The following is an 18,556-nucleotide window of genomic DNA, read 5'->3' as shown; positions in this document are numbered from 1 at the left end:
AACAAAACTGATGAAATTTTAAAATTTTTAAGATAAAAATTTAAATTCAAATTTTTATTATATTTATATAATTATAATTTATTTGATGTATAATTACTGTATGTCTACTTACCTTTCCAACAAATATGGACGGCCGGTCATAAGAAAAAAGAAATTAAGCGTCAAAGACCGCAAAGATAGAACCAGAAAGTAGCATTTGATTCTAACTGAGATTTCCATGTACATATATAACAAATGCTCAAGCTGGAAATTAAAGCAAAGTAGTCATGCAGAAACAAAAGAGGGAGAAGAAGAGGTAGCTATTTATAGAAACAAAAAAGGAAGAAACGAATGCTCAAGCTGGAAAAGAGTTAATATATTAATAATAATCATCCGTAAAAACAAATTGATTAATTCTCTTTGCTATTTACAAAAGGACAAAAGGAAGAAGGGGTAGCTAGCTAGAGCTTCAAAATAAATCGATGAATAAAAATGAACTAGTCATGCCAACAAAGGAGCATGACCACACATCTTCTGATAATGTATATCCTTCCTTTCTGTTGCTTAAGATACCGTCCGAGCCTCCTGCATGACACCTTCTTCTTCGAGTCTTTCATGGACGACGTCGCATTGCTTCCTTTCATCTCCATTTCTGTGAAAATATAGTTTGAATGCAGAGCTGGCTCTATAGATAGAAATAAAGCTTGAGGAGAAACTGAAAATGTTTGAAAGGAGATAAAGAGAAGAGGGTCCTTATATAATGAGAGAATGGTGGTGGTAGTGATGAGAGAGTGCCACGTAACCGTCTTCTGCAAAATTACTGAGGTTTTTTTTTTTCCCCCTCCCAGCAAGAGAGTTGGTCGGCCATTAATGGAAAATGGTGAACAAAATTAAATAGTTAACTTTCTGCCATGTTTTCTTGACCAAGTTTATCAGATTTTCTCGAAGAAACTCTGATGTTTCCTTGTCATTTATTGTTTGACTGCTTCTTAAAATTGCCTTGATGCTTTTATTATTTACCAACCAATTTCTATCGTGCGTGCCTAAATTTCTGAATGGTGGTCCACAGCTCAAATTCAATATTTTCTCACATGAATTCTTATTTAATTCCTACTTACCGTACTGTATCTCCTATTTGGGATTGTTGTTTTCGTTTAAGATTAAGTCTTTTTAAACATAGTAGAGTCTTGGAAAGAAGGGTTTATTGGAGTAAAGCAAGAGTGGACTAAGGGTTGTTTGAAACCCGTTCAAACCAAATAAACAGTGATGTAAGAGAAAGATACAAAAAAAAAAAAGGAAAAAAAGGGTAAAAAAAAAAGTTTTAGAATAGAATTACCGAAAAACCCTCGTATTCGTTTTGAGTTATCAAAATAAAGTTCTAATTTAAATTTTGCTCATTTGAAGCAAACATAGATTCGAATATGAATAGACTAGGTTCATAAAATGAAGAAGGAAGAGACAATGAAGAATACTTTATAAGAAAAGCTCAAACTCAAAAAATTTGCATAAGGGACATAAATAACCAGGGGCATAAGGGAGTTGTCCTCTACATCCCCGCTTGCTCACTAAGCAGAATCTTCAAGCATTGAGAACTGTGTTGGCGATGAAGATTGAAATTTTAGACCTGCGTATAGAGCGCTTTTATAGCTAGTAACGGAGAGATCGAGTTGAATGTTGCCTCTTTTAAAGAGATTTGTTGTCAGCTTTCTTCCTTTTTTTCGTTACATTGTCTTGAGAGTGGTTTTTTCTTTTTTCCTTTTTTTTCCCGTCCTTCTGTGTTGTGCAAATTTGGTTGGCCTAAACTTTTCGTATTAATAGTTAATTAATCAATTAATTAGAAGAAAATGACCCCTCAGAAATTAAGTACTTGGTTCTGAGCTCTCATTTCCAAACCTCAAGAGATTTTCATGAAAAAGGAGTACCATTCGAAGTCTTACCAACAAAATTCTCTTATACATTTTTAAGACTCCAATCTGTCCATGTATTATTTAGATTTAATGTTAGCTAATCAAGACTTCACCTAATTTATTGCTGAAATTTTAATTACTATGAGCTGAGCTCGAAATATAAATTTGTTATAGTTTGATTTGAATTCATCGAATTATATCGAAGAAAAACTAGAATTTAATTATGGGAAAAAGTTTGAAGCTTAAGGCTTGGTTTGCAATTGTGATTTTAGTTTTAAAACTTTAAAAAATATCAATTTGATTTTCAAAGTAATGTCATTTCTTCCGTTATGAAAATAATGTGATTTTTATAATGATCAAAATGACATTATTTTGACAATCGATTAATCTGGTTTGATTTGTATTACAAATCAAGCTCAAACCAATTTGAATGAATTGTTTGGCTTACGAGCTAAATTGAATTGAACATCCTTCAATTTGAGTTCAACTCAATTACCAACCAAACTTATAAACTATGGTTCCATTTTGGCACTAGCTCAATCTATATGAACTTAAGTCAAATAGATAATTGAGTCTGAATAAGTTCAATTTGAAACTAAATGATATGCTGGCTTTTGTCAGATTTACTTAAAGATTTTACTAAATAATACCTTTCTCAACGACTACGACAAAATTGGGATATTAAATTCGTACCCTGAGCGAACTATCTTCTAAACATTTCAATGGATTTAAACCAAACTAAAATTGTGCAAGAGTTAATTCAAACTCAACTCAAATCCAAACATTGAGTTTGAATTCAAACTCATGTTTACTTGAATGATAAACAAAGTCCCTTAAAAGAAGAATGGCTGGAAAATGATTCCAATACTGCACCATAGCAACATTGGCTAGTCTTTGAATCCAAATTTTGATCTACAAAACTAAAACATCTGTTCAAGTTTAATTTGATCGTATTAATCATGGGATAGGGTTGGACATGAATCCGCCTCTTATTAAGTCTTGTACCGCACATTGTGAAAAAGTTGGAGGAAGAGAGAGGAATGTCAAATGCGCGTAGGAAGTGAAAGCCTGAAAGGTTTGAAAGAGGGGGGGTGGTGTGGGGTGACAGTCTATCCCAACGTCCAGTGACTAGTCATTTTCATGAGACGTAGCATTGCATTGCCTTTGCATAGCATCTTTGTCTGCGCTTCCCCCTCCCTGCCTCCACTTTTTTCAGCCCCTTTTCTTTCATCTTTACAACTTTTATTTTATGTTTTTTTTTTTCACTTTTAAACCTTCTCTCCTCCATTAATGTCTTCCATACATACTTCAAATCAAAACCCTTCTTTCCCTAACATTTATGTAACAACGATTTGACACTACACTATACACCCCTCACCTCACCTTCTTCTCTTCTGTGAGCTTATTTCAAGTTTCATCTAACTTTCATCCATACAATGCGTCACAGTTCACAAAAAAAAGTTCATTAATGGTGAAATAAAGACAAACAGTAGTACTAGTATAAAAGGATTCAGAATCAAGGATCATTCTTTTACATAAAACCCTTGTCAAAAGTTGAACCAAAATGCAATAATAAGCTTCATAGTTTAATTTATATATAATTATGGTTAACTAAACGATGTCCTTTGATGGGATGCAGAATCCATTTCATTGGCCAGTGTGAGCCCCAATTTGCTCGACGAGTTTAACCAGTCTGACATGTTTATTACACCAAGCTTCCATAAACTTTGATTCTTTGCTCTCGGCATCTCTCTGCAAACTGGTTAACTGTTCTTTATATTCAGTCTCGAGCCTACCCAGAAACGCCATTTCTTCTTCTCTTAAAGATCTAATCTTTGCCTCAACTTCCTCCATTTTTTCTCTTCTCTTTCTTGCCTTTTCTGACTCCAGTTGTTGCTCCAATCTACTCAGTCTCCATGTCGCTTCCTTCTTGTGTTGCAGCCAGCTTTGTTTACCCTCTTCAAGCTCCTTGCAGTACTGTATCAGAGTGCCCACTTGTTGACCCGGAAAGAACCGGATCATGTCAACCGGGTCAAAAGCAGGAGGTTCAGATGGAGAAAGGGATAAACTCACAGAAGGAGAAGCTGTGGTTGTAGAAGAAGTTGATGACAAAGATGAACAAGTATTATGATTATTCATCCATAAAGGAAGCACATTCGTGGAAGTTGCTGAAGGACCCGATCCAAGTGAAAGAACCGGTTCAGGATCCGGCAATGACATATTAGGCATGATAATACCACCAGGACTCAGATTATTCAAAGACTGCAATGCAAAAAGCTTAGGTTGAACGTACTTCTCTGCAAAAGTGTCTAAAATATGATCGTACCTTCCCTGAGCAACTTTTTCCGGCGAAGAAACCGACGCCGAAGTAACCTGAATAACATTCCCTTCTTGATCCGAATACTCTCGTCTCTGTTTATGCAACTGTTTCAACTGTTTCTCCTTAAAAACTTCCCACCACTTGCCGAGTCTCTTAGCGGTTCTTCCGGGGACTTCACTGGCAATCTTTTTCCACTTGTTGCCGTACTTAGCTTGAAGAGAAATAACCAGAGACTGTTCTTCCGGCGTTAAAGAGCCCTTTTTTATGCCGGGTTTGAGGTAGTTTTTCCAGCGTTCGAGGCAGGACTTGGGGTCTCGATTGAGAGGCTTTGGCATGCGTTGAGAAATCAGGTTCCATTCTTTGGGGCCATATTGCTTCACGTATGCTCTCAAGATGGCGTCTTCTTCTGGCTGCCAACGTTGCCTCTCCTTCATCTCATCGTTATCATTTCCTTGTGGGGTTTTGGCATCCTTACTGATCCATCTTTGGTGTAGTAGACTAGGATTTTCAAGACTAAAGATTAAGGGGGAGAGAGAGAGAGAGAGAGAGAGAGAGGTTTCTCTGCAATCTAAAGACGGATTTGCTGTGGCGATAGCTGGCTTTAAAGTTCTGATGAGAGGAGATCCCCCCTCACACTTGAGGTCCTTTCATTTGGAATATGGTTACCCAACGCGCTTCTTTTCGCGCGTGAGTCACAATTTTCACTGAAAAAAACCTACAGTTCTGATAGCGATGGATTTGAACCGAATCCAAACAAATATTAATAAACTCAATTCAAATCCGGATGGATTCTCTCAAATTTTTTGAGTTCAGAATGATTCAAATGATAACCTCAGACATCAAAGAAGATGACAAAGAAGAATATGTTTTTTTAGGGGTTATTTCATTGTTCCTTTACTTGATTTCTAGTATGAATTAATTAATACTAAGCAAACTTAAATAGAAAAATGAAATAAATTTTTAGAAAAATAAAACAAAACCTTAATCAAAATAAAAAGCCTTGTGTTTGTTGTAACCTAATCTACTATAATGTTAACAAAATTTAGTGGGTTTATTTAGCTACCATTAATGAGTTTACTTACAACGGAGTATAGGGTTTGATCTAAATCAAACTAATTCGATTTAATTTTGATATTTATTTTATTTGAGTCAAATTTTGATTTGAATCCCTGATGATATTTTTAGCTCATGTGAATGAACTTGAGCTAGTTATTATAAATTCAAATTGAGTTTAAACCAACCCATATTTGAGTTCGACCCATATTTGAACTTGAGCTTTTTTTATTATTATAGAAAAATGTTATTTGAATCACATTATTTTTATGTTATTGAACCGATTACACTAACACATGTAAAACTTTAAATTTAATGATTAATTTTATAATTATTATATTATATAAATTGAGAATTTAAATGAGGTATCATTTAGCTTATCATTCAAACTATCCTAAGGGTGGACTATTTGGTACTAGGGAATGGTCAATGGTGAAACCGGTAGTGGTATAAGAGCTTTGAACGGGAGACTGGTTTTAGTTTGAGCTTGTTCGGTAAGAGAGTAAGAAACTGAGAGAAAAGGGTATTATTTCAATTTGATTTTGATTGTAATTGTCATTGTTTGGTGTGAATGTGATGAAGCTGGCAGAGAGAGAGAGAGAGAGAGAGATAGAGAGAGAGAAAGAGAGAGAGGCAGAGAAAGGTTTAAAAAAAGGTGAGGTGAGTTGCATTGGTGGGATCAGAAACGAGTCAGAAATTGTGGAGTGGACATGACTGGACACTGTATCAAAACACCCAATTATGTGAAAAAAATGCAGCAAAGTTGGACACAGGGCTCTCACTCAGCCTATGCTTGCTGCTAAGCCAAGCTAGTTAGTTTGGCTTGTGACAAGAAAGATGCCAATCTGCCATATTCAGCAGAGAAATTTTAAATAAAAGAATGGGTTTTTATTTTTATTTTTATTTTTATTTTCTCTTGTGTATATGTAGAATATTACAGTCCAGGGAAAGTGAATAGTACGTGTACAATGATTAGGAAATTTTGTTTGCCTCGAATACTGGGTTTTTGTTTAGCTGCTTGTTTCACTCTCTGGGGGAAAAAAAAAACACATCGAAGTGGAAATTTTCGACTTGTTGGGATTTGAGAGGATCTTGTTACTGGGTTTTCTATTTTATTTGTACATTTCCAGGTGGTCCTCAATTTTTTGTGAAGCAAGTGTCATACACTGCCCATTGCGAGCGTGGTTATGAAATAGAAGCGGCAATCGAAAGAAGACCATTCAACGCAATTATCGGATCTGCTGGAACAGAGGATTGTGTTTGTTTGTGGCTTGGTTGGGCCTCCACCATCTAACTAGGCCCTCTAATTCGGGTCTCCGAAATCGACATCGAAATGACTACTCTACCCGCAATGAGAAACATAGATAGGACAGTGTTATTTGCGTAATTTAAGCACACAATTATATATAAAAATAATAATACATTATTATATAATTAAATAATTAAAAATAAAATAATATTTAATTATTTATATATAAAAATTATACATATGAGTTTGTTGATAAATATACTTAACCCATTTTTTGGTCTATCCTCTTTAAATTGATCTCTTTTTATTTGAGTTTTAAACTTTTAAATAATAAATTACATTTTAAAATTTTAAATTATTATATTTAATAAATAATTTATTTTTTTAAAACGAAAAATGAAAGAGTGGAATTTTTTCATTGGAAAGGGGAGGAGATGGGGAGGGAAAATGTCTCCTTAGAGAGGGGATAAGAATTTCCTATTATCCCTATGAGTGGGACAGGAAATGGTCCGGTAAAAACAAAGTTGGGATTAAGACATTTGTCCCTTGGTCTATTGCCATCTCTATCCGTAAGTCGGTTTATCTTCCGGCTGTTCCTTCCTCGCAGAACTCAGACAAGACTTAATTCGTGGAAGGTAAACCCAAAAGATTTAGTTTGAAATATGAACTACTTAATTTCACTGGACACAGAGCGAGGGGGGAAGAATTTGTGGAATTTTTAGTAAATTATTCCATGATCAATAAGAGGAGAAGCTAGTGGTAATGGTATGCCATGCCTGTTATAAATAAACACTGAAACTGGGCCATTTCTGTGATTTTGACTGTCACCATTCTCACCTCAATTATTTTATCCGTGGGACCCCGATTCTCTCAGACACCCACTTCTATTCCACTCAAATCACCACCCACTTCTGTTCCACCACTCAAATCGCCACTTTTCTACACTCAACTGCATGTTCCTGTTCAAATCGCTTAGACTTTATGTAATTTCTTATCCCATGACAACACTAATTCAAATGGAACACCAAGAAGAAAAGACCCAGATTGGGATTCTAGATTTTCTTTGTATTTCTGGTTGGATCATCATGTAGAATTGATTGATGAATCTATGAGCAACGTCAATGGTTCTTGCCATATTTTTTTTTTTTCTTGATCAAATTGTGAGATGATAGCTTGTTTTGGGTATCTGTGACTTGAAAAAATAGAGGATGGAGCAAGTATTTTGCCATATTTTGATTTAGGAGGATGAAGATTGTGTGAGTGATAGCAATTAGCAACATTTAAAGCACTTCGAAAGCAGTGCATGCATGAAAAAATCACTAGCAACATGTTAGTGTGTTTGGAAGAATGCTGATTTTGGTGAACTTTTCCTTTCAAAATTACTATGCAAGTAAAATTAACTTTTTTTTTTCCCTTTAAAATGAGAAAAAAAATCTCTTAAAATGCATTTGCAAGAGACATTTTGGTGAACTTTTCTTAGTTTTGGATGCCAAATTAACTATTTTTTTTCCTTTCTTCTAAAGTAGGAGCCAACTCAGCTCCTCATAAATTCCTTAGCTGAGGGAGTTTAAGGTTGGAGTTGATTCAAACGCTTAATATGAATTACAGTATATATCGAACCAGTCGAGGTTTAAATCAAGGATGAGATTCACTTTAAAACAGATCTTGGAACCGGATCTACTCAGCCTGAGTTGAGTTTAATGATCAATCGTCAAAGTACAAAACTTGAGGACTTGCATGGAATTAAAAAACGAAACCAAAGACAAGGACCAGACTGAAACTCTTCCTCCTCCTATCTTCATAAATGAAACTGAATGGTTTTTTTCTTACCATAATATCAATTTTTGCTGTTGTTGTCTCTGATGGTTGTGGTTAAATTCTTTGCAATGTACTTGTTTTCAAGCTCTAGAATTTGGGTTTTTGGTGAGAAGTTGATGGATGCTGATGATGGGTTGAGATTGAAGTAGATGAGGTGCACTGTGATTGAGTGTTGTAAGCCAATTCGGTTTATGTGTTTGTCGTCTAGGTTCATAATTTTGGGAGAGGAAAATGGAGTTCGGGCTTTCAGTTCGAGAAATTTAGTTAGAGAGAAAGTGAAGAGGGTGAAGAATATTCAAGGATCAGGTTTTCCAAATGGGGTAATCGGGGATGGTACTTTTGGTGGATCAAGTCAAGAGATTGGTTGCAATGGTCGCGTGGAGGGGAGGATTGATCAGAGCATTGTGTTTCTGTTAAGTTTGTGAGTTCTAGTGTATGCCTTAGTTTTAGTTCTTTATTTATTTTCAAATATATGTTACTAGAAAAACTTCATTCTGAGATCATTAGTTAATGTTGGGTGAATTAGAGTTGTAATGCCATAACTATATGTTGTGAGGAACCTAGCAATGTTAATGTTTAACACAGCAATTTGATGACTTGTGTGATAATCATCTGTCTATTAGTTTAGTTTACAAAGGTGAACAATTAAAAGAGTGGAATGAATTTCTTACTCTAGATCATAAATTTAGGGTTTGGTGTCCTCTGTATCTTTGAGTTTTGCTCCTGCAATTTAATTTATGTTTACACTTTATTTTCTGCAAGATTCTTGCTTGAGTTTATGTTAGCATATGCCTTGGGAATTTTGCAGTCCACCTGTGGACTTAGAATTATGACTTAAGAACTTAGAAATTCAGGTTACAGGGTGATCATTGGTCTATTGCATGATTTTTACTTGTTTCTAATGAGGGTTCATAATGCTTTTTCCTCTTCCCTTACTCTCAACAATTAAGTTTCCATATTGAAATGCATAGATATCCGTTTTCTAATTTTTGTTATGTAGATTCATTTGTCTCACTGTGTTCTGCAGTAGTATTTAATACTTGAGTTCCTATAATGTAGGTTGGAATTTCACTTCTGCAATACTGTATTCCAGGCCAACATACCATATGTAGTGAATACTATGATAATGACCTGTTAAAATAACCAATTATGAGTTGACTGTGGGGAGCACAAGGAGAGCTGAGATCCAAAACTCTTTACAAGGATTAGGACAGAGAAGGGAGGGGCAATCTCTTGGGTTTCTATGACCTTGCTGCCTAATTTCAGAAAACATTTTTAGAGAGTGAGAGATGACTGATTGTGGATACTGGGTATCTGAAAATGAAATGGAGAATTTTTCTTTACTTACTAGGGTGATAAGCTGCACCTATGCTTGAATTAGAGAAACTATAACTTGACAGTCGCAGGAATGTAATGGCTAACCAGTTTACTATCTGTGCATGTTTCCCATGTGTTACCAAAACGGACAAAACTTTGGAGCAACCTGTAAGGCTTATTGCCTGCCAGTGTAGAAAAGATTATACCACAAATTCAGAGAGAGTGCAAAAGATGAATTGGTGAATAATGCTTACCTCTTCACTTATGCATGGCACTCAACAAGGAGGGCACGGAAATAATTAGACTTCTTTATTAAACTAGGTCACATTTATTAATTGTTACCCAAGAAAGTATTTGAATATTGCTTGGAACTTCTCTTTCCAAATCATTCTAGACAACTGAGCAAAAGGATTGGCTGGTTGATTTGCATGAAAAGTTTCCCAAGGAATAACTTTCCTTAGGTTGCTGTCTCTGTTCAAACTGCTTATAGATACATTAGCTGATTAATAAGTGAAGAATGTTGTGCGACTTCCTACTCCTAGAGTAAAGCAATAAAAGTTCCTGACTTTAATAGAAAGACAGCGGAAGGTTTTAAGCCAAGTAATGAGGATATAACAAACAAAAAGGTGTCTCCTCCAACCATCAATGCTCCCCAATGTTAATCCTTTCCATATCACCTCTCAAGAGCTCTTTCCATTTTATTTCAACTGTTCTAAAACACTTTAAGTAAAAATTGTTGCTTGTTTTGTGTGCTTGCCATATTTGCTGTTGGATTAGCCAAATTAATGTCTTTATGATCAATATAAGTGCCTCTAGTCATGGAACTCTTTGTTGCATCTTTAAGTATCAGTATCTCCATGTCTTGTGACAAAATTGTCTCAATGTTGTCTTATTGTAACCTTGGAAACTAACTTATACTTCAATAGACATTTTTGCATTATTTGCGCCAAGATTATATATTTTTTATTGTGGTTTCCTCTGATAATTTGTATATAGGTATTTCTTTTGAACTGGTAAATGAGTGCTACTAATTTTAAGCGAGGTGTTGTTATTTCGTTTGAGTCATAAGGATGCCTCTAGATGGTAAATTACTAATTAGAAATTTCTTTCGATAGAAGCTGGCTTATGTGTTTTCTTCTCTATTTGTTAGTTGGTTTCCTGACTAATTTTATTCTGTCATTTCTGCAAAGACAATTAAGAGAAATTTGCATGATCTGTCATTACTACATAACTAAAAATGCATCTGTCATATCAGCTAGTATACCCATGAAATCCTGGTTTTCCATTGTCTTTTAAAGTTGGTTGTTCATTCAAACTTGCAGTAATGCAGAGGTCCACTAAATGCAGACAAGACTCCAGTGAAGGGAGTGAATATTTTGTGGCATTTAGGAGCAAGGAAGCTGACCACATTGCCTTGCCTAAGTTTTTTGATTTTGTTTATTTCTGTCAAGCAGGAAATCTATGTTCCTGGAGATATTGGATGATTATGACAGTTTGGGTGAGTCCTAATTGAATGTTCTCTTTTCATTGTGAGTATTTTATGAAATCTTTTATATTTTTATTATTTCAGTGTAAATCTATCTATATACTGAACCTGACTCATCATAGCCTGACTTTCAGTTGGCGATCACATGTTCATGCTGACTACAGTGGTATTGATTGTTATTATGTTTCTGAGTTTTGAGCTGCACATGTCTTATTTGTTGAATAGTGAAAAAGGCTTCAAGCACACTGGTCTCTTGGAGGTATATATGGTTCTTAATTTCTTATTTAGTTGAAAACTATTTTATGCATCTTTAAATTGGACCCAAGATTCGAGCCTCCTATGAAGGAAATATGTTAAACCAGAGCAGATTATGGAGTATGGTAGTTATAATTTCAATTATCTAACTGCATATTCAAGTTTATTGAACCTTTAATCCTTGTCTTTTAGACGGAATCATTGGATAAGTTGAGTGCAAATCAGGAAATGACGGAATTCCGATTCCTGAAGATTAACTTCTTGAACAACCCTGGTACCTCCATTTAGCAGCCTGGCTTTTATGAGTCAAAAGACAAACCTGCTGTAGACTTGTGAACTTTTCAGCTGTTGGTTCATCTGTTTCTTTGGTCTTTTTGGAGCGAGCAGGTGCCATGATCTTTAGGCTGTCAAAGGATCGTGACACCAACTGCTAAATCATAATGTCATAAAGATTTTAGACAAGCTTGAAACAATGTTCTGCTGCCAGTTAAGTGTTTGAAACTCCGTCAACATTTATTCTGCTACTGATTTCTGCTAAATTGTAATGTTTGTGTTTCCTTTCTGACTTCGATTAAGTCCATTAAAATGGGGTTACTGGGATTAGAATCAAATTGACAGTAGTTCAACCAAAAGAAATAAAATTATTTATTCTGTTTGCCACCTTCCGGCGTTCAAACATTGATTTCTTTTTGTTGAATCTATTGTTGATTGGGATTCGCATATTCTCCAAGTGCCAACTTGCCACATTGTGGGATTTTTTAGCACTCTTTATTAAGTTCAAGAAGAGATTTAGACTGACTGGTCAGCATAGTAAATATCTGGAGTTTTATTGTTGTTACCCAGTTGGGGTTTAGGTATTCTGAGTCCAAATTTTGCAGAAATAGAAATTTTGGGGACAGAATCTGGATCTTTCAAACTGAGATAGACTCTGAACTCGGCTCAAGTTTAATTTATTCATCCCTCTGGTGATACTGTTTACCCATATGATGATAATGCTTACTCTGTTAACAACCTTTTAATGACAGTTTTTACTAGCTTGAACTCAAATTAAATATTATAAATTTGAATTATGCTCGAATTGGTCCTAATATGGCTCAGCTCAAACTTGAATCTATCCTTGAATTCACATTGCTGTATATTTTTGACACTCTCCAAGTTGGTGGGACATGCTTCAACATTGAAAGCTGCCTCAACTTTTTTTTAGTATCTCATGAGTTTGATTAATTTATGACAACTTACTGGGGTGGATTTTATCAAAACTCAAAATCAGTTCGAACTTAAATTAAATCCATAATCCTAATTTGAGTTTGTTCATATTAGTGTTTAGTATCACCGAAGGATTGTCCTTCAACGAAATGAACAATATTGTCAATGTAATAAACATAATTATCAAATAAATGAGTTGATATCAAATTGAATTGAAATTCTTATTCAAAATTGACTTGTTCGAATCAACCCATTTCTACCCTTACTTCTATAAGTACTCTCTCTCTCTCTCGATGTTGATATTTTATTTTTAGCTTCATGAATCACAGTATAGATTTAAACAAAAATACAAAGATGGAAAACATTACAAAAGGAAGAGGAAAAGGAAGAAGAGCCCATAGACAAAGACAAGTGGTTTTGAGAATGAGTGAAACTTTAATTTGTTGCAAGAGGATACAAAGAAAAACAACTCTTGTCGTGTCTTATTGATATTTATGCATGTGCAAGAGTATGCCTTTCTTGGCAAAGGAGGTCCCCCTCCACTCTATTTTTTTTTTCCTTTCTTATTTTTCAAACCATATTTTTTTAAAGTAATTTTAATTTACAAATGTTTGGTCTACGTTAAAAGATATTAGATAATTATTTTGAAGCCCACAAGTTTTCTATCTATACGAAACTAGGTATATATAATGAAATCAAAAAGTTTATAAATTTATAAAAATGTGTAATTTGATACTTGTTAAACTTAAAGGTGAATTTAAGTCCAACTAAGTTTAAATAAAATATAAGTTAAATTCGATTTGAATTTGAAATGATGTGTTTAAATTTGAGCTTACATTAACTCAGATAATAAACAATATCAATGAAAAATATGATAAATTGTTAGAGAAAAAAAATTATTTAAAAAAATAAAAATGAATTTTTAGAGGAAAATAACTTCGATAAAGGGTCATTCATAAATGAGCAATGCTATGTGTACTCATTTTTGATATACAATTCATGTACACAGTGATGTGTCATCATATAATTATGTGATTTTAAAACATGTGTCATCATATGATAAAGAAACATCTAATCACATGATAACACCTCATCTGTGTACACAAATTGTATACCAAAAATAGGTACACATAGTTTTATTGTTAATTAAATCCTCAAACTTGAATTAAGTTGTCATAAATGAGTTTTAAATCAAATCTGATTTATTTAAGTCAAGAAAAAGGATGGATTCGAGTCAATTACAAAAGTATCATTTCAGTTTAGTTTATTTATTTAAGCTAAGAAAGAAATTATTTTCCATCCACAAACAATTTTTTTTTTTTTTTAGGGTTTGAAGGAAGCTTTTGTTTAGTTTCCTATCAAACCCATATTGAAAACAACTCTACAATGACATCTATGAAATCAAACCTCATACTCAAAATTTTACGATTGTGTGTATGATTAAAGATGGATCATCGTATTTTCTAATTTTAAGAGAGCTTCACGTTAAATAAAATATAAGGTTGATTATATAATTTTCTCTTTATTTTTGTTTTTCAAAAATAAAATTAATAACAGTTTATAATAACCAACTATATCGGATCGATGTTTTAGGCATTTTAGCCATCTCAAGTCAATCCCTTCGAGTCCTAACAACCGTAAAAGTTGGCAAGAATTTGCATCACACACCATTATAATAAAATTTTATTTAATTAAATATTATTTTTATAATTAATATTATATAAAAGTTATAACACTTTTACTTACAAATTTTTATTAATAAAAATAAATGATAGGTAAAAAATTAGATTTATCAAACTAAATAAAATTATATATATAAATTAAAATAATAACTTTGTAATTAAATAATATAATTATTATTTTTTAAATTTAAAATCACTGGGTTAAATACTATTATGTTAGTTAAGTGGCACTCTATCTATTCGAACCAAGGCGAGAGGTGGGAAAGAGTCCTTGCCTGCCTATGTGAGAAGGGAAAAGCGCAATCTTGAGACGATAAATAGAAAGCAGAGGACAGCAGTGAAAAAACTTTAGAAGCGTCGATAGAACTTCATTCATGAGCTCTATCATGGAACAACGACGAGATGAACACCGACACGAATACGATCCTCCTGACTTTAACTTGAGAGAATGGGCTCTCAAGGCTCGTCTCTCTCGCGACAACGCTAATTCTCGAAGGTTTTCTGCTTCTCATATCAGAAGCTTTCGAGAAGACGCCCCTTCTTTTAGATCAAACTTCACCATTTCTAGCACTGCCTCTTCTCCCGGCTACACATTAAGAGGTACCCTCTTCCTCTTCCTGCTCCTCTTCTCTCTCTTTATTCCAATCCTTTTCTCAGCCTCTGTTTTCTCTTTTTAGCAGAAGAAATTGATCCATCAACCTACTCTTTCACCACTGCTCTCAAAGGTACGTAACATAAATCTTAACTCTTTTAAGAAGGATGAGTCAGGATGATGATCATGGAGATTTTTATTTTTTTTTTTGGGTGATTTTTGCAGCATTGCAGGCGAGGACGGTTTATAATAGTTGGGAGTGTTTATCTCCTGATGGGTTTGCTTTGAACTCAAAGTGGAATGAAGCTGAGAAGTATATATGCAACCCTCTTTCAGGAGAGTTTCCAATGGAGTGTTTGTCTGCAAAAACACTCAGTGGAAGATCATCTCGAAATTTCACTAACAGAATTACCATGTCTGCTCCACTTGTTTATAATTCCACTCATCATTCTCGAATTGTGCAGACTAATAACAGGCCTTCTTCTTTCACTGTGCAAGAAGAAGATGTTGCTCAGTCTCCAATTCCAGGTCATAATTTTAACCAAACACTTGCGTGTTTTGGTGCTTCTTTTTCAATTTTTCAAGAACTTGAAATATAGAAAATATTTAGTTTTTCAGAGAGCAAAATGGAGGGGATGACTAGAGATGTGGGGACTCAGAGCATACAACAGGATCTCAGTTCTGTGAGTGCAAGTCCTGCTTCCATACCTTCAATCATGGAAGAATCATTAAAGCCTTGTGAAGCAGAAGCCAGTGGAGATTCAACTAATTCTAATGCAAAGATCAAATATGAAGAAGAGGTATGTATATTTTTTTTCATCAACAATTTCACATGAAGCAATTAAAAAAACAAAAAATTCAAGCTCAAGGCAAACACCACCTCATCATTAAATATTCAGATGGGTTTGTACTTTTTACCCCATTTTAGTTGCAAAATCAAGATTCTGAAACTTGCTGCAGGTTCCCTTTTCAAGCAAGTTTTAATTTAGAGGTCAAATTTATAGTTCCCAGACATTACAAGCCTGCCTTCTGTCCACTAGATTAGACTATGCATAACATTAAGGCAACAATGAATGACAGAACTGCCTGTGTTCATGAAGATGCTTAGTACTTGTATAATTTTCCTGCTATCTAGCTAAATATATGGTGATATTTCTCTTATTGATAATGGTATGCGTTTCTCAAGATAGTGAATCAGGCAATCCTGATAATACCCTTCCGAGGTGGGGGACTATAAACAATAGTAGATAATTTGGTCCCTATGTTTTATGGGCACATCCTGATATTTCTACCTTCTAATGTTCCAAAACAAGGCCAAAATGAGGCATTACAAATAATGGAACCTGTATTGCTTTGTGGGGACTAGAAATTTAACACTCCCTAATGCGTACCTGGGCCCCAAGTGTTTCTGTAATTAAAAAAATGCCGAAGTTTTCACCCTCCAAGTGGCCTATTTTCCAACACATCTAGTTCTGTTTCTCCCTGCTTTTGAAAATCAAATTTTCAGGCAATGAAGCAATCTTCAGAGATGAAAGAAACAGGTGTATAATACAAAACCCACTTGGGATCCATAAAAAGAAGAATTAAAAAAAAAAAAAACCAAAACCAAGTTATGAATTCCCCTGCTTTTTCTTTCCCTAAACCCATGTATGTGTTATCTGCCTTCTCTTTGTTTTATGTGAAGCTAAATGATTCTCCCCTGAAATTGGTCAAAGTAACTCTTCACTTTTTCTGTTGCTTCATTATTGTTCTTTGGGGTTCTCATCAGAAGTGCCATATCAGTGATATTACTACCTAGAGTTCTGAATTATTTCCAACATATATAGTTAAGTCTTCCAGGGCAAATTGCTCTGATCATTAGGCGAAGGTTTCGTGCAATAGACAAGATGCTGCATCATACACTTGCCATTTACAATGAAAACACACCAATTCTGTACACTGACACTTGATAATTTAAGTCACTGTAATATCTGCCTGTAGATAAAGGGAGAATATGAGATGTTTGTAACAGTGCTGTTTCATGGTTTTGAGATACAGTAGTGTGATACATAGTACAATTTTTTATTAAGAAGAACAAAAATAGTTGCCATTGGAGTTGTCTACAACTCTTCAGGCACTCTCAGGTGCTCACTACTTAAGTGAATTTGCTTCTTGTAAAGACAGAGAAGGCTACTCTTCTAGCTATAGTGTGAACTAAAAGTCCCAACAACAGAAAATGTAGAAAAAGAAATGACAACTATCATGAAAATGATCTTGTACTACCAGTCTTCCTTCACCAGTTCACATGTCATTCAAAGGTGGAATGGGGGATGTGGTTCTAGATTTACAATGGATTAATGGAGTCTTAATATGGTTTCTAGCATATATTTTCAATGAAATGATCAGTAATTATAGTTTCTTAATGCAGCAAATAAGGTGGGGAAGACATTCATTCAAATATGAAAAAAGCATATAAAGGTAGGAAGCAAGCATGATATTGATGTCAGTGTTGGTTACTGAGTGCAGGTTGAAGTGACAGAAACAAGAGATAAAGAAGAACCAAAAACAGATCATAAAGAAGATATGCAGATAAAGAAAAGAGCTGGGTGCAGGTGCAGCAGCAGTATGCAAGGAGGGTGCTTGTCATGGATGAGAAGTAGGCATAGAGAAAAACACAAACCAAGAAGAAACAAACATAGTATCTTTCTTCCTCATCTTAAAGGGTGTTAAATAAAATTAAACGAATATCAGAGAAAATCAAGATTGAATTGTGTTGTTGGGGAGAATGAGAGCAATCATGATGTGGCAGAGGTGAAAGATACTTTGTTTCTATGGTGGTGGTTGTTTAATTAGAGGTAGCACGCATATTCTGTATTGTTTTTGTTGCTGTTATGGTGAAAATGGCTGACAACTTTTTAGCTTCACGTGCATGCTTTTGTCTTGGCTTTAGAAATAGAAAGGTCCCTGCTCCCCACCCCCATTTTTAATTGCTCTCTTCCCTTTCTTTCATGGTCTCTTTCTTGCTCACATCACATATTCCCCACCCCACCCCCACCCCCCAAAAAAAAATAATCGTATCTCAAAATGGTGGTACCGGAAAGAGAAAATGAAAGGTTCTCAGGCTTTTTAAAGGAAAATCACTCTAAAATCAAATTCACCTCAGGGTGAATCTAAGCTCAACCCAAATCCACGACTCAGTTCGAACAAATTAATTTTGAATAGAAGCTCTAATTCGGTCTGCGATTGATCTATTTATTCATAATATTATTTATTTTGTTAATAATACTATTTTCTCTCTATTGATATTGTTCATCTATTGATATTGTTCATCTATGTGTTTGTTTAGTTTCATTTATTGTTTGGAAAAAAGTATTAAAAACACAATTAAGATTATAACAAACTCCTTTATGATAATGTAAACCCCTTGTCAAGAATCGCTGTAATAAAAGTATCAACATAGCTACTAATTTCTGTGGATATACTTCAAATTAATCAATCAAATGGGATGTATAATAATAACAACCAAATTATCAATTGTCATAAGACAAACAATTACAAAAAAATTAGAGTTACAAATGAGCTAAACAACTTGTGAACTACTTACAACTTAACTCGATTATTATTGAATTAAGTAACTCAAGTGTTATACTCAAACTAAATTTGAACTCATTGTTGTTCAACTTGGTGAGTTTACGAACTTGTGGCTCCAATTA

At 34.4% G+C, this 18,556-nt stretch overlaps 3 protein-coding genes and 1 long non-coding RNA gene across 9 annotated transcripts; 2 read left to right on the top strand and 2 right to left on the bottom strand.

The window, feature by feature from the left end:
* Positions 1–340: 340 nt before the first annotated feature.
* On the bottom strand, positions 341–924 carry LOC123226480 (small polypeptide DEVIL 3-like). The gene has a single exon (XM_044651008.1). The coding sequence runs from the start codon at positions 627–629 to the stop codon at positions 477–479; it is 153 nt and encodes a 50-aa protein (XP_044506943.1). The 5' UTR covers positions 630–924; the 3' UTR covers positions 341–476.
* Positions 925–3,333: 2,409 nt separating this feature from the next.
* Positions 3,334–4,784, bottom strand: LOC123226474 (protein rough sheath 2 homolog). The gene has a single exon (XM_044650997.1). The coding sequence runs from the start codon at positions 4,638–4,640 to the stop codon at positions 3,534–3,536; it is 1,107 nt and encodes a 368-aa protein (XP_044506932.1). The 5' UTR covers positions 4,641–4,784; the 3' UTR covers positions 3,334–3,533.
* Positions 4,785–7,130: 2,346 nt separating this feature from the next.
* On the top strand, positions 7,131–12,301 carry LOC123226481. 4 transcript variants are annotated; one of them, XR_006504331.1, is made up of 4 exons: positions 7,131–7,491; positions 10,966–11,141; positions 11,264–11,388; positions 11,577–12,301. It is a non-coding gene; the product is annotated as an uncharacterized LOC123226481 (long non-coding RNA). The 4 variants fall into 4 exon arrangements; XR_006504332.1 differs by having other exon boundaries at positions 7,131–8,325; XR_006504330.1 differs by having other exon boundaries at positions 7,131–8,747.
* Positions 12,302–14,528: 2,227 nt separating this feature from the next.
* LOC123226476 lies at positions 14,529–17,767 on the top strand. 3 transcript variants are annotated; one of them, XM_044651002.1, is made up of 5 exons: positions 14,529–14,872; positions 14,950–14,997; positions 15,090–15,392; positions 15,483–15,664; positions 17,272–17,409. In XM_044651002.1, exons 1-5 carry the CDS (start codon positions 14,647–14,649, stop codon positions 17,317–17,319), a joined length of 807 nt encoding a protein of 268 aa, XP_044506937.1. In that variant the 5' UTR covers positions 14,529–14,646; the 3' UTR covers positions 17,320–17,409. The 3 variants fall into 3 exon arrangements, with proteins under 3 accessions (XP_044506937.1, XP_044506935.1, XP_044506936.1); XM_044651000.1 differs by having other exon boundaries at positions 14,535–14,872; positions 17,370–17,767; XM_044651001.1 differs by having other exon boundaries at positions 14,539–14,872; positions 14,953–14,997; positions 17,370–17,767.
* The last annotated feature ends 789 nt before the right edge of the window (positions 17,768–18,556 follow it).

This window comes from Mangifera indica, chromosome 9, assembly GCF_011075055.1.
Source record: "Mangifera indica cultivar Alphonso chromosome 9, CATAS_Mindica_2.1, whole genome shotgun sequence".
Taxonomy (NCBI): Eukaryota; Viridiplantae; Streptophyta; class Magnoliopsida; order Sapindales; family Anacardiaceae; genus Mangifera; species Mangifera indica.
This window is presented reverse-complemented; position numbering and strand designations above follow the sequence as displayed.